At 35.3% G+C, this 23,137-nt stretch overlaps 2 protein-coding genes across 2 annotated transcripts in view; one reads left to right on the top strand and one right to left on the bottom strand.

Annotated features, from left to right (window-relative positions):
• The first annotated feature begins 142 nt into the window (after window positions 1–142).
• On the top strand, window positions 143–2,828 carry LOC127061387 (uncharacterized). The gene is made up of 6 exons (XM_050988207.1): window positions 143–637; window positions 732–1,128; window positions 1,365–1,476; window positions 1,608–1,715; window positions 1,778–1,975; window positions 2,066–2,828. The coding sequence occupies exons 1-6, from the start codon at window positions 253–255 to the stop codon at window positions 2,120–2,122; spliced, it is 1,257 nt and encodes a 418-aa protein (XP_050844164.1). The 5' UTR covers window positions 143–252; the 3' UTR covers window positions 2,123–2,828.
• A 36-nt stretch (window positions 2,829–2,864) lies between these two features.
• The window catches only part of LOC127061355 (protein timeless homolog), a 158,870-nt gene continuing 138,597 nt past the window's right edge, over window positions 2,865–23,137 (bottom strand). Inside the window, exons 16-29 of the mRNA XM_050988073.1 lie at window positions 20,849–20,923; window positions 20,682–20,763; window positions 20,392–20,590; window positions 19,869–20,106; window positions 17,147–17,247; window positions 12,204–12,303; window positions 11,764–11,898; window positions 8,085–8,357; window positions 6,537–6,821; window positions 6,159–6,269; window positions 5,918–6,079; window positions 5,244–5,336; window positions 3,808–5,156; window positions 2,865–3,395 (exon numbers count right to left, since the gene is read on the bottom strand). Coding sequence (XP_050844030.1) covers window positions 4,852–5,156; window positions 5,244–5,336; window positions 5,918–6,079; window positions 6,159–6,269; window positions 6,537–6,821; window positions 8,085–8,357; window positions 11,764–11,898; window positions 12,204–12,303; window positions 17,147–17,247; window positions 19,869–20,106; window positions 20,392–20,590; window positions 20,682–20,763; window positions 20,849–20,923 — 2,159 coding nt within the window. The 3' untranslated portion in view covers window positions 2,865–3,395; window positions 3,808–4,851. The remainder of the gene's footprint in view (window positions 3,396–3,807; window positions 5,157–5,243; window positions 5,337–5,917; window positions 6,080–6,158; window positions 6,270–6,536; window positions 6,822–8,084; window positions 8,358–11,763; window positions 11,899–12,203; window positions 12,304–17,146; window positions 17,248–19,868; window positions 20,107–20,391; window positions 20,591–20,681; window positions 20,764–20,848; window positions 20,924–23,137) is intronic.

Here is a 23,137-nt window from a genome sequence, read left to right on the forward strand (position 1 = left end):
ATGCGAAACAAGAGGCAAAGTCACGTTTGAGTACTCGACGTGAATGGAATATTTTCCTCTCGAGTATTGCAACTGCAAAGTGTTGTGTGTGTGTATATATACATATGTATGTTTGTGTGTGAGTGTGTATATGTAAAGAGAGCGAGAGAGAGAGAGAGAGGTGTATCTTGATTTCGTTTTTTTAAATTTCTAATAATATCTGTCATTAGCCTCAACATTTAATGTTTTTATTCAACGATATGAACGATGAATATGAAGGAAAGAGAGGAATCAATAAAACCCTTGGATACTACCGTGTCCTTTGAAAATTACATCGAACATTTAATAACGTTATTGAAGTATCTTCGTATTTGGCGACAAAGGAATATATTTTCTATGTCAAAACTAATCGTACTAACCATCACGATTGCACTATCTCTCTTTGCTAATTTTGTACTTATAATATCGGAAATTCTAATGGTGTCGGGTAACTCCGATGTCGAGCGACTTTCGAATACTATCAATCCTTTGGGTCTTCATATGACCGGTTTCATCAAATGGATTTATTGTATAAGCAAGAGCAAAGAAATTAGTAGGATCGTTGCTGATTTAAATCGATGTTACTTACTTTCGAAGAAAACTAGAATCAGTAAGACAGGTAAAAAAAAGAAAAGGAAAAAAGAATGAGATAAAATAAAAATTGGAAAGAAGAGAAAAGAAGGGATTAAAAAAATTAACAAAGAATTTTTCAGGATGTGATTTTTCTAAAACGGAAATGGAAACGGTATATAAAGATTCAAGGATATGGCAATATGTGTGGACAACGTTTTGCGTTTACGGAATACTTCACTGGTGTTTCAATGCACTTATTCAAAAATATTATGGTCAGATGAACAATTTGAATACAAATGATAGTAACGCCAACATTGATTATGATTCATTACCATATATAACATGGCAACCATGGGATATCGGAACTGACAAGGGTTATGCTTATTCATTTATTATTCAATTGATTGGTGCATTAACCTCGACTGTTGGTGCAGCTTGTTACGATAGCTTGCATATTTGTATTTTAATGGTAATTTGTGGACAATTGCGATGCTTATACTTTTCATTGATCGAAATTGATACTATCGTCGATGCAAGGTAAAATTTATTGTAATTAATTATCCCTAGCTATCATATAAGAATCCTTCATTGTTACAATATCGAACAAAACAGAATACCTGATTATTTATAGAACAATCGAAGAACTCGAAAGGAAATTACGTTGTTGCGTCGATCATCATAGAGCTGTGTTAAAGTAGATACTTTTTAAACGAGCTTGTATATATTTTTTTAATTTATTAACATAACGATACATCAGTTTTATTTTTTTACAGAATATCCAAGGATCTGGAATCTTTTGGGAATTTACCAATGTTTGTACAATGCTTAGAAAATATAATCATCATTTGCTTGTTATCTTTTGAAATGTCGGTCATTGAAATTAAGGTAAACACACACATACGCACACACACATATTATAACTATGTTAATAATATTGTAATAAAATGAAATATTGTCTTTCCTCTTTTCTTTTTCTAACGTCGAATATGATTTAATCAATAATATTACAATTATAGACGGACTCGGAATCAATGACGAAATTACTGAGTTTATTAGAATACTTTTCAGCATTGTCAGTGCAATTATACATCTTTTGTTTTTATTCTACCAGAATTTACTCGTTGGTTAGTATTTATTAAAATTATAAAAATAGATAAAATTCTTTCAAATAACCACATGTTTTTAGGGTTTACAAATCGCCGATGCCGTCTATGCATGTAACTGGGAAATAACAATATATGATAAAATAGAAAACACAACAAAAGACAAGCAATTAATAATGAAAGTAAAACATTTGATACTATTATTATCATTACGTGCTCAGAAGCCTATTATAATGACTGGCGGTCCATTCTATGTATTATCTTTGGAGACTTTTAAATCAGTAAATTAATTCAATCATAATTAATATCTATAATTCAACAAAATTATATAGAAAAGATAACAATTATCTATGGTTTTTTATCTTTTTCAGATAATGAGTTTTGCAGTTTCGAATGCAGTAATACTTCGACAATTATCTGAAAATTAATGTTTAATTTTAATAGTTTGATTTTTAATTAAAAATGAAGAAAATATATATATATATATATATATATATATATATATATATATATATAGGTATCGATAAAAGCGAATAAATTGCATTATTACACATAGTGATCGACTATTGAAAAATATTTCCAAAGAGAATGTTTTCCTTCATTCGCCATTTTTACGCATAGTATTATATATACACACACACACATATATATATATATGAATCCAGCAACGACGTAGAATAACCTATTGAAATATATGCGCTCCTAATAAAAAGACGACAATCCGCAGATGACTCGCGCAGTTGGCGCGCATGTAAACACCGCTCGAATCCAAAGTTCCGACTGAACAACGTGACATTAACTTTTATATAAACGACCTTCTTATCTCTCTTGTAGATTATATTTCCATCGTGAAATTAATAAATACTATTTGTATATCTTTTGCTATCGTTCTCATCCATCGGAAGAATAAATTCAATGTTAAGAATAAAAAAAAAAAAAAAGGAAAAGAAAAAAATCTTTCCAATGTCTATATCGTCATACATCAATTTTAAAACATAATAATTTGAATAAAATGTAATCGATATGCAAATTTAACGAGTATTAATAAACATATATAAACGATTAATTTTTTATTAATTAATAATAACATTTAAACGTATACATCTACAAATTTTATAACAACACGAAAAAATCCAAACGATTATTTTAATCGTACACGTATATATTTGTGATTTGATCATCAAACTATTTCTAAAAGAAATAATAAAACTATATTATCATATAGTATAATTTAAATAGTTTATATATATATATATATATACATATATATATTTAATAAAGAATATATTTTTTTTGTGTTCGATTCGTATAAAGTCCGGTCTATAAGAATGCATATGCGCACAAGGATTATGGAGGCGCGCGTGACGATGACCTTGAGAAAGCAACGAGAAACGCGATAAAAGGAGTAGGGAGAAAGAGAGAGGATGTCATCCACCTACAACCGTATAAGAAGCCCGCGCTTATAACAGGAGCGCATATAAAACGTGGAAGTCAAAGCATACCAACTCGAATAGATACTTGCTTGTTACTATGGATACGCGTCTCGACGTTTAAATCCGCGATTGGACTCGTCTCGTAAACATGTTCGATCTCCTTATCTCTCATGCAATCCTACTAAGTGGAAGTTGATATTAGAATGCACGTGGTCGTCCGTCCTTCCGGGAGTTTCATCGTTCGATACTATCGTTCTCTAACGTTTACCTTGAAAGGAGTAAGTACTTACTCATCGTGAGATTACATAGCTAAACTGAAGAATACTCGGTATGTATAATTTATATTTGGATTGTTATTATCGTATAATGTAGTATAATACTATTATTTTAACTTTGACTATTACTATTACTATTACTATTACTATTACTATTACTATTACTATTATTATTATTATTATTATTATTATTATTATTATTATTATTATTATTACTATTATTATCATTAACGACGTTTATGCATTTTTCTTAGCAATAAATTTTTTTCGATAATAATATTACCTTTATATATATGTGTGTGTACATAATATATATATATGTATATCTGTATATACATATATACGTATTATTGTTAGCAAAAATAATTATTTAATTTGAAAAATAAATACAATAATATTACTTACGTGGTACGATGTAATCAATGAAGAAAGGTGGACGAAATGTGAGATATTACTTATTGAAAAAGATAAGATATCGTGGAAGATGAAGAGTTCGTCTTTTCCATTGAAGAAATATGAAACTGTGAATGGAGATATTTGAATGAGATAACTGAATAAACAGACTCGATTCCGGGATTCTTGTTGAGGTATGATCGCCTGATCGTGTATCCGCGACTCGCGGAGTCCTTACGGCGACATTACGCTTTGGTCCTACACGTTCGTCGGCGTCGACGTCGACGTTGTGTTCACGACAAGCCAACATCGTCGACGCGACGGAAGCACGTTCACAAACGAATATTATTTTCTAATTCAAAGTTAAAGCCAAGGCAAGTCGATGGGTTTCTAGAATACGATCACGTACCGATACACGCGTATGTATCGTTGACACTCGCCAAGACTCCTCACCTGCCCATCAAAAGACGTAAAGTCATCCACATTGGCCAATCGGTTACTCGGCTAACATGCGAGCGAGGAAGTTAAACGACTTCGCTTCCCTCTCCCCTCTACGTATATATATCGTTAATGGGCTCTAGTAAGCTACTACACCGACTCTACTACGCCGTGTATAATATGTATGTATATATACATACACGGTGACGATCGCAGCGCCACCACCACGCTCGCATGTTCTCTTCGTCGTTACTTGGCGAAATGTGGACGCCTTTCGAGAACTGTTTTTCTTGGCACCCTGAAGTGTAACCCGGGTGTAAACGATCGCTCGTTTCGAAGGCCAACGTAAAAAGGACATCGTAATTCGTACTCCTCCAGGAGATCGTACAAAAGTTCTCGGGTAAAGGAAAGAGGTTAGAACAAATAATTTCGAAATAAAGATCATGTAGGAACCTACCTTATCTTGCCAAACGGGTAAAGTAGTTAACGCAGACCTTGCGATTATCATTGAGTATCGTTTTTAAGAAATATTATATATATGAAAATTTATACGATCACATAGTAACACAAAAGCGTTGTTGATTTAGAACGTTGTTGATTAAATTTATATCTTGAACGTTAATAGTCTTCCTCGTCGTCGCTTATTATCTTTCGAGTAGGCTTCGAATTTCCTTTTTTTTCCGTCATGCTTTCCTCCTCGTCGCTATCGATTATTCGAGAGGACATAGATTTGTTGCGAGTCGAAATTTCTTCTTCTGGATTATCTTCCTCGTTGTTGGATATAGTAGCAATTTTAGATTTTTTAGAAGTTTTTACTTTGAACGGTTCGTCAGAATCTTCGTCGCTATCCAATAAACGTGGCCTCTTGCTTAATGGAATTTCCACGTCGGAGGTTTCACTTCTATTTCTCTTACCTTCGTCTTCTATAATAAGATGGCGTACAATTATTTTTTATTAAATGAATTATTTTATTTATTTTACAGAAAGTAAAATGTCAAGTCTTGAAATACCTGATTCATTTGCCTTCCTTTCGATTTCTGATTCAGATTCCGACGAATCCAAAAGTATCTTGAGACGACCTTTAGAAACTCTTTTTACATTTTCTAAACATACAAAAATATATATTATAGAATTATTTATCGTTCTATTAAATATTTTAGATTCAAGAACATTTATAGTTGGAGTGATATGAAATATTTCTTTCAGATATTATCCTACTTATTGCGAAGTGTTTCAAAATCAAAAGAATCCGACGATAATTTCCCTGAATGTCTGTGTATGTATTGTGTGTATATGTGTGTATGTATGTATGTACAAAAAGAGAAGAAAAAGAGAAAGTTATCTTTAAAATTGGAAATCGTTAATAAGATATACGAAATGGCTCGCTTGAGAGAGATTGCACCGTTAAATCAGACGGAAATAAAATGGATAAAGTTGAAGTTTTCTTTTCTTTTTTTACTACACAACTATAGACCGAAATCGAAATTGTACGAACGAACGGGTCTCGTAACATAAAACTGTATTAAAGAACGTTAGCCTTCTTCTTCTGGAATTCTCAATAAACGTTCCGTTCGTTGGTAAATCCCAAATAATCCAATAGCTTGGCGTCAGCAGTAACAGAGGGCAGGAAGGTACCATTTTCTCGTTTTCCGCTCGTAACGAAGCGCCAACAAATCGTACGTACCGATTGCTTGGAAATTACTCCCCGTTTCTTCCTGATTCTCTTCATTCTCCTCTTCCAGTGGCTCGATGGTGTCGTCAGCTTTTATATCACGTTTATTCGACTTTTGAGATTTTTCCGTGTCCAACGGTACATTTGATTCTCGTGAGGTCGATGGTACAGGTTCTAAAATGACCCACGGAATGAAGAAAATTTTCTAAATGACTTTAAATCTAGGTCGAATAAATCGTATAATTGAACTTACCTTTAGTCGCGAAAAATCTTTTTACATTTTCCAATACGTCTTCGTCGTCGTCGTCACTTTCATCGGTTGGATCATTTTTATTACCATCGACATTGTTCACAGACGGAACTTCTATAAGAAGGAAGAATAATAAATATCTAATAAAATTTATATAATATCTAATACGAGATTTCAAAATGAAGAATATAATAATTCCGAAATCTATTAGGAATGTCATAAACCTTTATTAATGTACTAAACCATGTTTAAATATCTATCGAATATACTTCTAATAAAGGACAATTTCATTCTACGAATATTCAGAGACGATACTCCGATCCTTCAGACCCGATGAAATCTCTCGTGATATCGATCAATTAAAACTAAATGAAGAATTACCTTCGATAATGAATTTCCCTTGCAACGAATTGGCAATAAGATTGCATCGTTTTCGTATGGTAGAAGCGAGCATGTTCGCTGGAATTCGCCAATAGGTTTCCTGTTCGTCCGCTGGTGGTACTATCCCCATAGCACGTAGTAATTTTTGGAAACTGCTCGATTCCATTGCATTTGACGAATAATCTGTCAACGGTACCAAGGGAATTCCTTCTGAGCTTTCCTCGTCCCGATCTTCCAAAGCATCTTCTAAGGATTCCTTGATCCATTCCAACGACTCCTTCATATCTGATTTATGACAAAACATTTTCACGGATTTCTTATACACGAGATCCATTATGGGGACGACTATTAAGTTTATCCTACCATTTTCGTCGAATATTATTACGCGTTACCGTTCCCACACACGGAACGGTACACCCGGTAAAACGTTAAGTTCACTCTATCGTAAGTGAAATATGAGGGAGAATAAATTGCTGTCGGACCCTTTATTGTCCCTCTCCCACGATAGGTAACTCGAAAGTTGTAGGAACGAACTCATCAATGAACTCGATCGTGCTATGAAAAATGATATTTCCACACTACTCCTTCCAACTTTCCTTTTAGTAATAAAAGCAACAAAAAGCAACAAGAAAAAGAAAAAAGAAAAGAAAAGATACAAAAAGTAACGTCAAATTAGACGTGAGAAGAAATCAAAGTTGTCTATCTTTTTTATTCAGGAAGTCATTCCAAGGACATTAGTACCTTCCAATATAAATCTTTCGTCCCCTCCATCTATCCGTGCCTATCACGAACGAGAAAAAGAAAAAGAAAAAGAAAAAAAAAGAAAAACAGAAAACAAAAACAAGAAAAAAGAACAAAGTAAAAAAGGAAAAGAAAAACAATAAAGAGAAACAAAAAAGACGGAAGAGGACAAAAAGTGCAAAGGTTTCGATCGGCGTTGTCGCCATAGAATCGTTTTTCCGAAGACGAAGTGGTGTTAAAGTACCAAGGAAGCTTTGCAAAAAGCACGAAGATATCGTCATCGATACTCCGGGAAATAAAGGAGGGTCGTTTTCTAAAGACAGCAGCTTTCGAAGTCTACGAGAGAAAAGGACGATGGGATTACTTCTGACGTGTCCCACATTTGCACACCGAGTAGGTGTTTCACAGGGACAAGCCATTATTTTGCTTTTTTATTACTCCATTGGTTCTATACTATAGCGATAGCACGTTGGTAATGCTTTTCGTGGCAAGGATTCGTCCCGAGAGTCCCTTTTTCCTTTTTCTCAACCGAACCCTCTTAGTTGAGGGTCCTGCGACGAGAAGACATTTGTCCTTCTCGCGAGAACGAAGCTTTAGTCTTGCAATCTTTCGACGGTGACTTCTTTCCATCTCTTTCTCTTCTTTGCTACATCGTAAATCACGAAGTGAAAGGAAGAAAGAGAAAAAGAGAGAAACGAAGAGAGGAAGAGAGAGAGAGAGAGAGAGAGAGAGAGAGAGAGAGAGAGAGAGAGAGAAAGAAAAGTAGAGAAAAAAGAAAAAGAAAGAAAGAAGTAACTCTTTACTTACTTCCTTCGATGACGTCCTTCAAGAGTCCAGATAATTGTGCATCCGTGTAAAGGAACGTCTTTTGGTCTCGCTTCCTTCTCGACCTTCCTTCTTGCTTCGTCATCCTCTTCGTCGTCGTCGTCGTCGTCGTCGTCGTCGTCGTCGTCGTTCTCTTTTTCGTTGGTTTACTTCGAGCCACGTCGTTACGCCCCGAGGATTTTGTACTTTCTTCCTCGGAGTCCCGATCCTCCTCGTCAGAATTACTGCCAGACTGTGTTTCCCACGACGATTTTCCTTTGCGCACAACAACACGTGGAAAAACGATATAAAACCTTTTTCAAGGTAGTAACCGGCTCTGTTCATTGGCGAATCCTAAAACGCACGACTTGTTTCTATCGTTTTTCAACGTTCTCTACTACAGTTCTTTTCCTTTCGTTTTCGTTTAATGTGTAGAAAAGTACATACGTATATAGTTATAATTTCAATTAAATGATTACAATGATTTGGATATATACGTATATACGAATGCTAATCATATTGTTACTCGTTCTATCCATTTAATAAAATTTCATATAATTTTCATACTTTTTAGTCTAATATTATCTCAATTATTTCTGCGACATAATTTATTAATTTAACTATTTAAATGTTTCATTTCTTTTATGCGATATTATCCTAATTTTTTGCTTTGATTTTATACCGTAAATTTTGAAATCTGAAAATTCTGAAAGTAAATACACTATTGCTTGATAGAAATACATTTACAAGCCTTAACAAAATATTCTTATTCATTGCAAATAATAATAAACGTCGTCATTAAAAAGAAAAAGAAGAAGAAAAAAAAAACGGAAAAATAAACGCAAATGAACAGAGAACGAACCAAAATAAAAGAAATAACTACTGTATATATATATATATGATTTTGCGAATCACTGTATTTTGTATTCTCGAATAGTTAATGAAATTTTTCAAATTGCCTATCCCGTATAGAAGCCGTCAACTTTGGACAGAATGACATTTTCATTCACGCGCGTTCGCGTTATCGAGATCGATTGCGCGCGTGGAACAATTATGATGCCCACTCGAACTACAAAATGTTTTAACGTTTTCCATTCGATACGAGACAAAGCCGTCCGTTACACTTCATCTCTCGATCTTATATCTAGGATAGGATACATTGTAATGCATTGAATACAAATAAGGTAAGAGAAGGAAAAACAATATCCACGATAAATATGAAATACCTCGTAGTGCCATAATGGAAAACAGGAAGGAAAGAGGAAAGGAAGAAAGAAAGGAACGTTATTGGCACGAAAGGAAGAGTAACAGAAGAAGTATAGTGGGAATGCGCGTTCTTCGATATTAAATAACAAGATTTGTATTCCGTGAAGATTCCAGCATGAACTCCGCGAGCTTTCGTTGCGACGTGACAGTAGGAAAAACAAATATCATTTCATCACTATTTCGTCGGTATTTAAAACGGTTAAAAAGGCGTCAAGGTACATGCATACGGTGAATATCGAATCGGTCGAACATATTCGTTTTAAAGTTGAACATATAACGTTACACGTGTTTGTTGAAATAGTCCAATGTTAAACGAGAGGACATGTTTATCGAGTTGCCGAATCTCTCTTTCTCTCTGTCTGTCTTGGTTACAAATTTGTCTATGTCCTGAGGGCGAAATAAAAATAACAATACAACACACGTGTACGATATGATACTAAACAGAATGTCAACAAATACTCAGATAGGTATGCTCGACATATCAAAAGAAAAAAAAAAAAAAGAAAAAGAGAAAGGAACTATTTGCGATTGTAAAATACTTCATATCATCTATACTGTCTCTATCATTATTTTTTTATTTTTTTAAAATGAATTTTACTTCTATTTGGAAATATGACTAGTTTTAAAATGTCAAAAGAGTATCTGTCGAATGTTATCGACGAGCACTAGTTCACTACATAAAAATAATGAAACGAGTCGACAAATTTAGAATATAAAGTAATAATGGATACGCGAGAGTGTTTTTACAGTATATCCGTCGGAAAAGTAAAGACGCCTGCGGAGCCTCCAAATGAAATAACGAGCTTTCCTGAGAGGGGGATGAATCTTCCTGAAAAGTTGCGTTAAAAAGAAGGAGGGAGAGAGAGAAAGAGAGAGAGCGAGAGAGAGACAGAGAAAAAGAGAGAGAATTTCGCAGCTGCAGTCCATGGAGCGGATAAGAACGCACGACGAGGGTATAATTGCGACAAGGAGTGCGCGGTGAATTTTAATTTCGTTATATTTCTACTGCAAAATTTGTAGATTATATAACGGCGAAAGTCGCTTTCGAAAAGATAAAATGAAATCGATGAATACGTAACAAGAATGAATACCTCGTATCAAGAATAATCTCGTTGAAAGCTTTAAAATACATAAAAAAAGAATTGGAAATTGGAAACCAAATAAGTTGTACCATCGTTGTAAATCGATAGTACGTCGGATATAAAAGATATTCGATCGATGCTGATCAAAATTTTCATCGTTATCAAAATCTTTATTCTTCGTCAAATTCGTAGAATATATATATATATATATATATATATATATATATATTCGTTGATAAAATATTCCATCGTTTTATAAAATATTTCCGTCAGATATCTATAATACAACGAATAAGGAGATTCGTAGAGAGAAATAAAATGAAAAAAAGGAAGACTTTCGCGGGAAATTAAAATGACCGAACCGCGAGCCTTTCGCTGTATATACGTATCTACGATAAAAAAGAAAAAAAAGATATATAGGAGAGAAAGAGAGAGGATGAGAGAGACAGAGAGAAGCGATACGGTTGGTAATTAATTGATCCTCGATTTTACATCGGCCGTCGACCGACGACGGTATTGGATCTGGAGAACATCAGAGATACATTTTCATTTGCGTTTCAAGCATATGAATAGAATAAGATATATGCGATACATCGAGCGTAGAAAAATATGCTAATTAATTACGAGACTCGAGTGAAAGAAGAAAGAAACGTGAGAAAAAATAACGGAGTAAGAAAGAAAAAGAGATACATATATATACATATTTACATATTTGACGAAATTCCACAACTGAGATTAGATGGATTAAATTATTAAATATAAGTATGTTTTATAAAATACAACAAAAAATATTACTATATTTATTTTCATTTCTATTTTCTATTCATTCTTCGGCTAACATTAATGTTATTGCGTTAGATTCCCTGTCAATTTTTTTGGTTATAAATTGATGTAAAATTTATTTGTACATATAATGTAAGTATGTGCATATTATCTAAATATAAATATATATGCATACATACATACATACATACATACATACATATATATGTGTATATATATATACGGATGACTATGACGAATCGAGAAGTAGAAATTGTAGGAAGCTCGTTCACTGCTCGTAATATCGGTAACAGGCTTTTTTCGGAAAGGCTAAACGTCAGAAAAAACTGATCTCTCTAAAAATTGATCTTAGCTATTTTGTACGTTCGAGCGAGAGGGAGGAGTTCTTTCTCTCTGTTTTTCTCACTTCCATACATTGTCTTCAACGATCGCATTAACTGTTCGGATTCATGCTGGTGGATTTCTTTGAGTATGGTAAAAAAGATGGATGCGAATGGAATGGGATGGGTTTGGAAACATGAGGCCACTTCGGACAAGAGAGGATAACTCACCGTGATTGCTTTTTCTAGATCGCTTTTTATACAGCTCCCTTGGATCCTTGACTAGTCCTAATTCTAAAAGCTTTTCTTTGATCTTCGATTTTGTCCGCTTTATTCTTAACCCGTTGAAAATAAGTTCCACTGGATCTGTTGATAGACATGAATTAAATATTAATTTTCAAATAATTTCTAAAAGACTCGTTTATAAATGATTTAATTCATTCTCATCAAATAGTTTGTTCAAAAAAAAAAGAAATATAATTAAAAATCGACTAGATACACGGTTTGATATAAAAGTTCAAAAAAGAAAAAGAAAAAAAGGTTTCGGTGGAAAATGATCGAAGAATAGATATCAGTAATATCAAAAAAACCTTCAAGCAGATTAAAGTCATAAATACACGAAATAAAAAAGGTTAAAAGTATAAGTTGGAAAAATAAGAGATCGTAACTACCTTCATCCTCTCTCAGCTGTTCCCAAAGTTCCGTGAGTTGAGCGATCTCTTCCTCGGACCATTCCTTGGGCAGTCTCTTCTGTACCTCATTTCTTACAGCCTGAACATGATTAAAGAAAAAGAAAGAGGAACATGTTCAATGTGATTATAATTTCAGAATGCGTTCGAGTAAAAAATAAGAGAAGGATCATCAGCTCATTTTCCGACGATTAACCTTTTGCTCTTTCTCTAAGAAAGGAAGAGAAAGAGAGGTATGGAGACAGAAAGGGATTTTCACGAAGGCCAGAGCCTAAATGGCTGTCGCGTACTACTCCATGGACTAAATGAATGTCAAACGAACACACTCTGCTTTTGCTCTACGAAGGATCTCTCTCTATCCCTTGGTGCTTTTCGAGTCACGAGGGTGAAGCGTACTCGCGCATGAAATTATTTAAATGAAACGCTTCCTCGCCTAAGCTCTCCTTCGAAGAGTTTGTCAAGGAATAAATAATAGGGTCAGCCCTTTTTCCCCTGTCGATCTCGATCTCTCTTTCTGATTTTCTACTTTACTCGTTCATCGAAAGAACCTACTCGAAAGTTTTGCAGAACCATCATCCCTCTTACCGTCGGCCGATGACGATCAGACACTTATGATTAATCGTCAATTTCGAGAGCTCCGTAATTGTTCTTCTACGAGTTGAATGACGTCAATCGTCGGATAATGAAATGGCAGATCGAAGATCTTCGAGAGGGATTCTGTATATGTTACGCAGAAAGAAAACTTCGTTTAATTTTAGCATTCTCTTTCCTTTCTAATGAATACGGTCTGTTGAATACCTCTTGTTTTTTTCCAATCGTCGATAAGTGCGATATATCGGAAATCAATGAACGGTTATTATTTCAAGATCTTTAACATCTATATAAAAGGTGAAGAAAGAGATCGATTTCGAGCGTATTTCAAGGAATTAAAAATATGCAGACTTCAGCGATGCACTCGCTACACGTTATGAAATATTCAAGAAATGCTTTTAATATCAGCAAGACCTAGAACGAAGTAAGGGAAGTATTAATCGAAATATTATAGATAGTTTCTAAAGAAATATTCTGAACGATCGATTACAAGATGAGTTCTTCAATCTTTGTACTTCTACGGTTTACCGTGCTTATTCAATTTTTATAAAAATATACGGCTCTTTGTGTTGAGAAATTTGAATATTTTTCTTTGGAGAAAATGTTTCTTCGTGGAAGTAAAGTTAAAAGGATGAAAGAATGAGCTTCGAGTCCACTTTCTTTCTCTCTTTCTCTCTTTCTCTCTCTTTCTCTTTCATGACAAGAAATCTTTTCCTTCTGACGCAGCGTTTTTCTTATCTTGACTTGGAAGCTTGTCTTTACGAGAGAGTTATGATCTTGGATACTTTGGTTCGATGTCATTGAATTTTTTTTAATGTTCTTATCTTCCGACGCGACGTTTCAACGTCGTTCAAACGACTTCAAGAAATTTCCTACTTGAGGGTTGAAGAAGTTAGAGTGATATCGATGCCACCATTATTCGAATTACCTCTAAAGGAGGTGTATGCTAAGCGTTCTGTGTGAACGGGAGCAGAATATGAGGTTTTCATTGAAGCAAATGAGAGACAGATGGATAGACAGACAGACAGAGTGAGAATGAGAGAAAGGGAGAGAGAGAGAGAGCGAGAGACACAGATAGAGAGACAGAGAGAGAGAGAGAGAGAGGGAAAGGTATATACTCCTATTTCACGTATTTGCGCACCTATGATTAATCTTCCAATTCGGGTGTGAGTTATGCTCCGTAACGGGATCTGAATAGCTGCAAATGGGTGTGCTACAATATCTTATGGCAATACGAATTAGACAGATGTCGGGCGAACATTCGCACCGTTTATCTTACCATTGTCCTCTAAATCGTCTTGCTCTTTACCAAAACATAAACAATCGAAATAATTTGCGAAAAAAGAAAAATTATATTTATATCTCAACGTGTAACGTAAAAATACGAGAAAAAATGTTCGATATTTCGATTAATTTTGAAGTCGGTTACATTTTACATGACGTCGAGATAATATAAGGAATTCTCTGTGGTCGTTTCTAAAAATGATGGGCTTGACAGCAGAGGGGTCGTCGAAATTGGTTCCGAAAAATATCACTCGAGTTAATCTCCGTTCGTGATACGATCGCGATGTACGTTGTCGAAAATATCAAACTTTAAATTATTTTTTTCTTCTCTTTTCTTTTCTTGATAAAGAGTATTGAAAAATATTCTTTATACAAATTTTGTGGAAAAAGTTCGTATGACTTTATAAAGACAACTGATAAAACATGACGGGCCGAAAGACGTATATGATATAGGTGTTACACGAAAAAATTATGTTCGAGATTGATAAAAATGATAGAGACGCTACTTTTCTCTGTCTCTCTTTCTTTCTACTCAACGGTTGATTTACGAGAAACGTTTGGATGGTTTTATAAAAGTACGACTGGTCGACGTCGAAAGGTTACGTGTGTATATGTGTATGTATGTGTGTATTTGCGCGCACTGGTGCGATTTCACCAAAAGGTGTCATTCTCAACATTATACCGAAACAGTAGCTCGTTCTACGTGACAGCATTATGCGAGCTCGTAAAAACGTCGAGAGAGAGAAAGAGATAGACTCGTTCAAAACGTCAAGAAAATACTACGCCGAAGAAAATTCTTCTATTACGACTCGTTGAACGAAGATCCTTTGAAACTATTTTCTGTTCTCTGTCTTTTCCTTTTACTTTCTCTCTCTCTCTTTTTTCCTATCTTCTCTTTTCTTTTCATAGTCGAAACTATTCTACAAAAGTTACGAGGTATTTCCTTAAAAATACGATAAATTTTAGAACCATAGAGTTATTTACGAGATATAATTATTATTGATATTTCGATTCGATGCGCTTTACGGTACGTGTGTGCTTTTCTCTTGCTTCGAGTTATCGATCGTAGAAAGGAAAGGAATGGGAGGAGGGGGATGAATACGAAAGATTCTGTTTTGTAAAGCAGCGAGGTGCCTCGTCATCGACAGAAACATTTTTCCGCTCTCTTTCCTCTCGATCGTGTTCCATCCGTTAGCTTGAATTCTTAAAGCAAGAGAAGAGTGGGGCCGGCGCGTTTGTAAAACCTCCACTCGTCTTCTCGTTTCACCCTCGCCTATTTTCGAGAGCTCAAGAGGATGATATAAATGTTTATATGTGTATCGCACGGGGCAAAAGGCAAACACGCGACCCGATAGCTTTTCACGCCGCGAAATAAAAGAGCGAGAGAAAGAGAGAAAGAGGGAGAGAGAAACGGAAAAAAAAGATGGAGAAAAAGAACAAGAGAAAAAGAGATAGTGAATTTAGAAGAAGAAGAAGAAGAAGGAAAGGAGTTAACGGAAATGGAGTATTGGTGGTGACGAAGGAAAGACTAGGATATTTTCGTACTTTTTCTGAAGGGAAAGCAGAGGCATGAAAGCAGCATACGCGGGCTATAGAAACCCGTCGACGGAAACCTTGATCCGTTCGCGGAGACGAACTGAGGGGGAGGAGAATGTGGTGTAGGAAAAGGAAAGAGAGAGAGAGAGAGAGAGAGAGAGAAGGGAGATCGTCGTGAGAAAAGAAATAAGAAAAGAGACGTATGCGAAAAGGAAAGAGAGAGAGAGAGAGAGAGAGAGAGAGAGAGAGAGAGAGAGAGAGAGAGAGAGAGAGAGAGAGAGAGAGAGAGAGAGAGAGAGAGAGAGAGAGAGAGAGAGGGAAAATCGTCGTGAGAGAAGAAATAAGAAAAGAGACGTATGAGAGAAGGAAAGAGAGAGAGAGAGAGAAATAGAGAGAAAGGCGGAGCCCCAAGTAGGAATTGTCTCCCCAGAGAATTTACAGTTCCTGGAGCAATTCCCGGGCTCCATTTTTTGCATATGTTCAGGCCGTCTACGAAGGTAGTCCAGAAACTTATTTTCGCGGCCCGTCTTTCTCGTTCTCTCTATCTCCGTCTTCCTTATTTCGCATCTTACTCCTTTACCCTTCTCGCAATCCTCGTAAATCATCGATCCTGTCACGCACGCCCAGCCGCCAAGCAACTCGCTACTAAGGAAGAAGAGAAGGAGGAGGAAAAAGTGGAGAAGAGTGAAAGGAGGAGGATCGAAAGAACGTTCAAATACTTTTCCGTAAACGCTGATACGAGCAACAGCAGGCGTGATCATGAACAATCTTTGATGGTGGAACGCTTCCAGAATCCTTTCTTTCTTTTTTTCTTTTTTTTTTTTTTAACTTTGTTGGCCATTTTTGTCTCGTCCTATCGTTCTTACTCTTGTCATTTTGGCCTCGATCGATCTTGCTTGGACCAGCCGTGTTCTTCTAGTGTAACCTAAAAATCCTTTTTTCCTGTCGATCGTTTCACGAATTGACGACGGACGAAGAAAGTCAAGAAACTTTCTTTAAAAATAAAGAAAGAGAGAAAGAGAGAAAAAGAGAGAGAGAGAGAGAGAGAGAGAGAGAGAGAGAGAGAGAGAGAAAGAAAAATAGAGAGAGACGCAGTATTCGAATGATTTTATGATATTTGATTATCGGATAATAGACTATATATAACCGAATAAAGAGAGAACATTAAATATTTTTCACTGGCATTATACCGTTCTTTCCTTTTTCTCTCTTTTCTGTTTTCTTTTTCCTTCTCCTTCCATCACACGATAGTTCGCGCGGAGTTGAAGGAAAGAAAAAAGAAATAAGGAAAAAAGGAAGAAAGAAAAAGAAAAACGAATTCGTGGAACGCGAAGGGGGAAATGGAAAAGCCGTGTTGGCCTAATTCAACGTGTTTCTTTAATGTATGACTCGGCAAAGTAGGATTATCGCAAAAGTAGAGTGTCAAGTAGGATGTTGAACGACACATATTTTAAAAGTTGGTTTATATATATATGTGTGTATGTATATACGATACTGGCACAAAACTTACGTACCTTAGAATTGACGACTAAGCACATCTCTTTCAGTTTCTTAATAACCCCACGACGCGTGCGAGTTTCGTTGATGAGTCTCTCGAGTATCCAATCGACCAGATCTGAAACAATAGCAGAGGCATACTTTATATCTCCCCTTTCCACTTTTATATATATCAAGTATACTTTCGTCCGAGATTCCATCTTAGTTTTACTGTATTAATGAAGGCAGAAAATAATAAATCTGCTCCGTTCTATAATCTAACATCTCTGAACGTTTTGCATTTATTATCTCGAGCTCTGTTCGTTTCGTCTGTTCGATCCGAAATAAATAATACGAGGAGTGGAATATGAAAAAAAAGAAAACCGGGAAAGAAAAGAGTTATTTATATCTTTCGCTTGGGTCATCGGTATTTCCGCATGGAGCACTTTAACGACTTGTAACGAATCGATGAATGTATAACGACGAAAATTCTGTTATTTGCTTTATCATTATTTATTCGCGTATTATACCAGTCGTTGTTAGATAAAATAGAAAAAAATAAAAAAAATTAAATAACGAAAAAAAAGAAGAAGGGAAGAGATAAAGAAAAAAATGAAAGAAGAAAAAAAAGATCATTAGTCAAGAATTGCAGCATTAATATTCGATTCTCCAAGGAGATTTGCACGAATGATTAATATTACGGAGAAGACAATTATTCTCGAAGAAAATAGGACTCGAGATAAGAACGTCGAATATAATGCGAACGATAGGGTGGTATGGTGGTGGTAGTGGTGACGTAGGAAATTAATCGATACGCGTGGTTGTTCCAGATGAAAAAAGAAAGAGAGAAAAAGAAAAAAGAATAAAAAACAAAGAAATACATAATGGAAGAGGAAGTATCTCGCTGGACGCAAAATAATTTTCTATGGTCTTCTCCTTCTTGTAAATCTACTGTAAGGATGATTTAACGAACAAACGAGAAATAACAAGGGCTTTTTCTCGCGTCACGCCCACAATTACGACGTAATTTCAGGAAATTCTGCCGGGTTGAAAGCACTGATCCTTCCTGCCACTTTTACCCTGCTCACGACAATTTTATCGCGTGGTCACCTGGGAGAGTCAAACTGACACCCTTTTCTCTTTCTAGTTCTCTTTCTACCTCTCTCTCTCTCTCTCTCTTTCTCTCTTTCGCTCTCTATGCTTCCTCAACTCATTACACCGAAATGTCGGGCCTGCGTTAGAAGTTGAGAACAATGCCTGTCTCCCTTTCTCAGGCATCCACGTAGAAAGACAACACGACGAACTCGTAGGACGTTGGTCTACCACAAACAACCTAGTCACACGAATTGCTCTCTTTTCTTTAGATAAAAATAAAAATTCGAATGTATGATTGTCTTAACATCGTCTATTAAAAATTCACTCCTTTGGTCGACGTGTATTTTTCTGATATTTTTTTTTTAAAAAACAAAACTTGTTATTTACAAGTCGAAATTAATTTATGTTGTTTATTAATTAATTACGTTGTTTGTTAATTAAAGTCATGCCCGAGGGATAATATAGTTCGTAAAAAAATATTCCACGAAAAATGCTTCGAGAAATAAAAACACGAAATAACCGTGATATAAATATACCGAATAATTCGTTAAATGTTCGATGAAGTTGCTATTAAAAAGTCAAGGTTTAATCTCGCTACGGAAAGTCTATGTTATTGTAAAATCCATCGAAATCGTACTTGCCGGCTACGAATCTATAGAGACATTGATTCAAGGGCAAAGTTGGCTCAACTATTTATACACGATCGATATTATCCATGAATTGGCCTAGAGGCTAGGGGATAACTGCATCATCCGTTGAGCTACGTGATTCGGTTAACCAAGAAACGAAGACATTGTTATCGTCGATCTAATAAATCACATAGACGATTCGCTCGTACCAATTCCCATCACCAGTTCTTCCATATATCCCCACCTACCGGCCCTATTCTGTCTGCTTCATCGCGAAAAACGAATTTAATCTTAATTTCGAAAGATATCAAAATCCAGGTTCACTTGATTCCTTTTTCGAACCTCAATCGCGTATCAACGATTTCATCTTAACGGGTGATTTTCTTCGCTCACGTAAAATCGTTTTGTCGACGATATTTAACGAAACCACGTTATTCCATTCGATAATAATCGCTCATGAGTACTTTCTTACGATATATCGTTACGAAAGAACGAAAGAACGAACGAACGAACGAACGATTTGATTCTTTTTTTTTTAATTTCATTTCTAATTGGTATGCTACGCCCTCGTACCGCATAATTATCAAATACAACCACGTTAATTACACTGATACGAATAAAAAAGGGGAGCGTGCTACGATTTAATTTCAAATGTTCCTACCTTCTACTTATCTCGCAGTACGTTTCATAACAGCAGACAAAATAAGTGGGTACGATCGAAACGATTGTACCAAAGAAAAGTAATAATGTAAATTTGACAAAACGGAATGTTTCTCAAATTGTAAAAATTTCTTTTTTTGAAACCGAATGAAAAATTTTTCAATGTTTTTATCGATATAGAGAAATTATCGGGCTGTGTAAATTATATTAAGAATTTTAAATAAGATAATTTTTTTTATTTTTATTGTAGCGACGATAAAAAAATGAGTTGCTATGAATCATTGCGATATATACGAATTGACGTAACTATGTATGTATAATACAAAGCTATAGAATAATATAATCCACGGTTATATATAGAAAGAGAGAGATGTACCTTCCGAAGGCTTGTTAGTCTGATGCTCCATGAAGAGGGTTCGTAACTCGTCCTCCTCCTCCTCCGTCCAAACACCACGCGAAACTTTCTTCTTATCCGTCTCGGTATTGTAACCCTCGACGATTTGCGTCGCGTCGCGCGTGTTCTTCCAGAAGAGTAACTCCATATACGACTTCCGGTTCTTCTGCGCGACTTCGATGAAACGACGGATTATGAAGATTGCGAACTTTTGAAGCTCCTAAAGTATACATTGCTGTCTTACCAAGTGGGGTCGATTTGTTACTTTTTTCCTCGTTTAATCGATTTACCATAACTATATATATTATATATAGCTGTATAATATATTATATGTACATATATTATTTTACATACATTTTTTAACTAATTTTTAAGTCGATATTGTATAGAATCTTTTTTAGGATGAAATATATATAATAATTTATTATTAAATTATTTAAATTAATGTATTCGTATGGTGGACTCTTGATTAATAAAGTTATTAGAAATATTTATAGTTGCATACCTTGTGCTCAGGATATTTCGACGCGAGGATCTTTTGAAATGTTCGAAATATCGATGCTTGAAAAATCATAGCAGGCATTTTACATTCCCAAGTGATTCTGTGTAACATTTTCGTCACGTAATGATTGACCTCGTTAGTATTCTTATCGAATTGTTGCAGAAGAATGGCCAACGCTTTAACGATCTTTATATTTGCAAATCTAGGAAAATTAATTATTCATTGCTCAAATATAAACATTCTACTTGTTTTGAATACAGTATCTTTTAATTTGAGTCTCGAAGTTATCGTACCTTTGCACAAATTCGTTTAATTTAAAATCCGTTTCTTCAATCGCGACATCTTCCTGATCATCCTCTTCATCTTCTTCGTATTCTAAATTAATAGAGAATGAAAAAATTGAGATCTAATAACCGTGACTTGCTTATGAAAAAGAAAAAAGAAAGAGTAAGTGTTTTACCATCGTTGCGAGCGAAATTATCTTCGAAATTATTCTCCAGACTCGTTTGTTGCGTAGGAAAGTCATTCTCTGGAACTGAAAAGAAATCCCGAATGAATCGTTAGAAATATTCTTAAGTATTTATTAAAGGAAGAACAAAGAGTTTCTTATACATGTATTTTTCACAAATGATCAAATATCTAAGGGATTCATGAAAGAATATTACGCGATAGAAGGAGTCGTTTTACGTAAAAAGAAGATTTTTACGTAAAAAAAAAAAAAACAAAAAAAAAGTAAACAACACGATACTATTACTCTTGTCTCTCGTTCGAGTTTTCGCTTTGGGTCACAAAAAACTCGCTACGATATTTTTCGTAAATAGGGAATGAAATTCGTTCGAGATCGGTTGAGAGAGGGGTGGAGAAAAAAAGAATGAGAAAGAGAAATAAAGAGAAAAAGAGAGGGAGGGAAAGAGAGAGAGAGAGAGAGAGAGAGAGAGAGAGAAAAGAAGAAGAGAGGTGCAATGAGAACTCCTTGATCTGTGAGAGTGCTTGTGGAAATCCTGGGTATCGAAAAGAAAGCAAGAAACAGAATAAAACGAATAAAAAAGGAGCAGGAAAGGACAATCGTGAGGATTAATTTATACGGACCACGAAATTCCGGAAATGCGAAACGTCGAGGCACAAGAACGTCGCCGGTTGGCATCGATGGTGATGAAATCCGGATGTGAGCCCTACTCCTAGATTTTTCCTATGTCTCTTTCCACCCTTCGAACCATTCTCCGGGTATTCGTTTTACGGCATGCGCAGTAGAAACTACGAGCTCGCGTGTACGTTCGTGAAAACGCGAAATCCGATCGGATCCCCGTACGATTTCGATTTATTTATTTCTCTTCTCTCTCTCTCTCTCTCTCTTTTTCTATTTCTCTCGCTCTTTTTCTCTCTCGTTCTCTCTTTTTCACTCTTTATCGTTCTCCGTTCTTTCCTGGCTTTGGCCTTCCAACTGGAGAATTCACTGTGCGAATAAAACGAACGTTGTGGGCGGCTCGAAGGGACTAAAAAAGAAGGGAGGGTGGGTAGGACAGAGAGGCTGGGAAGTGCCTGACGAAGGCGATTACGATTTCCACGAATCCGGATTAAAATTCTCTTGCGAGAAGAGTTGAAATTAGTGATTTCGAGTGATTTAAAGATACTCCAGTGTCTCGTTACGTTTTGGCAACGACGAGAAAATTATCGATTCCCTACCAGTTCTTTCATTCAGTTGAGATCGTCGAGATGTTTCATTTACTTTTTTGGAAATTCGTAAATTTAGGACTAGAATGATTCTTCATTTAGAATCAAATTACAATTTATTGATTATCCACTTTAAAATTTCGACTTTATTCGACTTTTTCTTTTCATAAAATATCACATGAATTTAACGTATTAAACATTCTCGGAAAATTTCAATTTACGGATTATGAAAATTTGTATTTGTTAATTAATAAAAAAAATTATACACGTTAAATATTCTCTTTTGAAGAATTTAATCGAAAATATATTCGTTCGGTGTATGGATGATTCGACATAATGAGTTCTCTCGTCGGAGCTATCATCCGAACGCGAACTTATTGATTGTTTTATGATCAGTCACAGATGTCAGAACCGTTAATCACCAAAAACAAGCGCGCCATATGGCTGGCGAGAATCGCGAGATTATACGTTCGTGTCGGAAAACGATAGCAACGTCCAGCCACGTATTCACTTGTGAATTCGACACCAATAGAGAGAATCGGAAAGTAGAAGATATTTTCTTCATGTCTGAAAATTCAATTTCCCTGTATATTTGCAATCGTTGTTGGAACTCGAGTATAAAATTTATACGGTGTCTAATTATTTTTCCTTCATTTCTCTCATTCGTAGTTATTTTTCAATTTTTCATTATTTCTTTTTTTTTTCTTTTTAATAAATAATTTTGTTTTAATAAGAGTTCAAAAGAATTATACGCGTGAGAGAAGGAGAAAGAAAAAGTAAGAACAACTTTATTGCTTATATTTTGTCGAATCAAGATCATCGACCGAAATAAAATAATGTCTATGGGAAAATGAAGCAATAGAAACGAAAGTTGTCCTGGAATTTCTTCGTAAATCAGTAAGATGCATTAAAAAGGTTCGCTTAAAAAGTGTGCCGTTGAAGTCTTTTTAAATCATCCGGTAAAAGTTTTCCCTAAAATTCGTGTTACCTCGACTAAGAAAAACTTTCTCCCTTTCGAAGAATCCGGTTTGTCCAAGTGACAGTGACGGCATTATTTCAGCTTAAACTTTTAATCGTC

This window comes from Vespula vulgaris, chromosome 2 (genome assembly GCF_905475345.1).
Source record: "Vespula vulgaris chromosome 2, iyVesVulg1.1, whole genome shotgun sequence".
NCBI classification, from domain to species: Eukaryota; Metazoa; Arthropoda; class Insecta; order Hymenoptera; family Vespidae; genus Vespula; species Vespula vulgaris.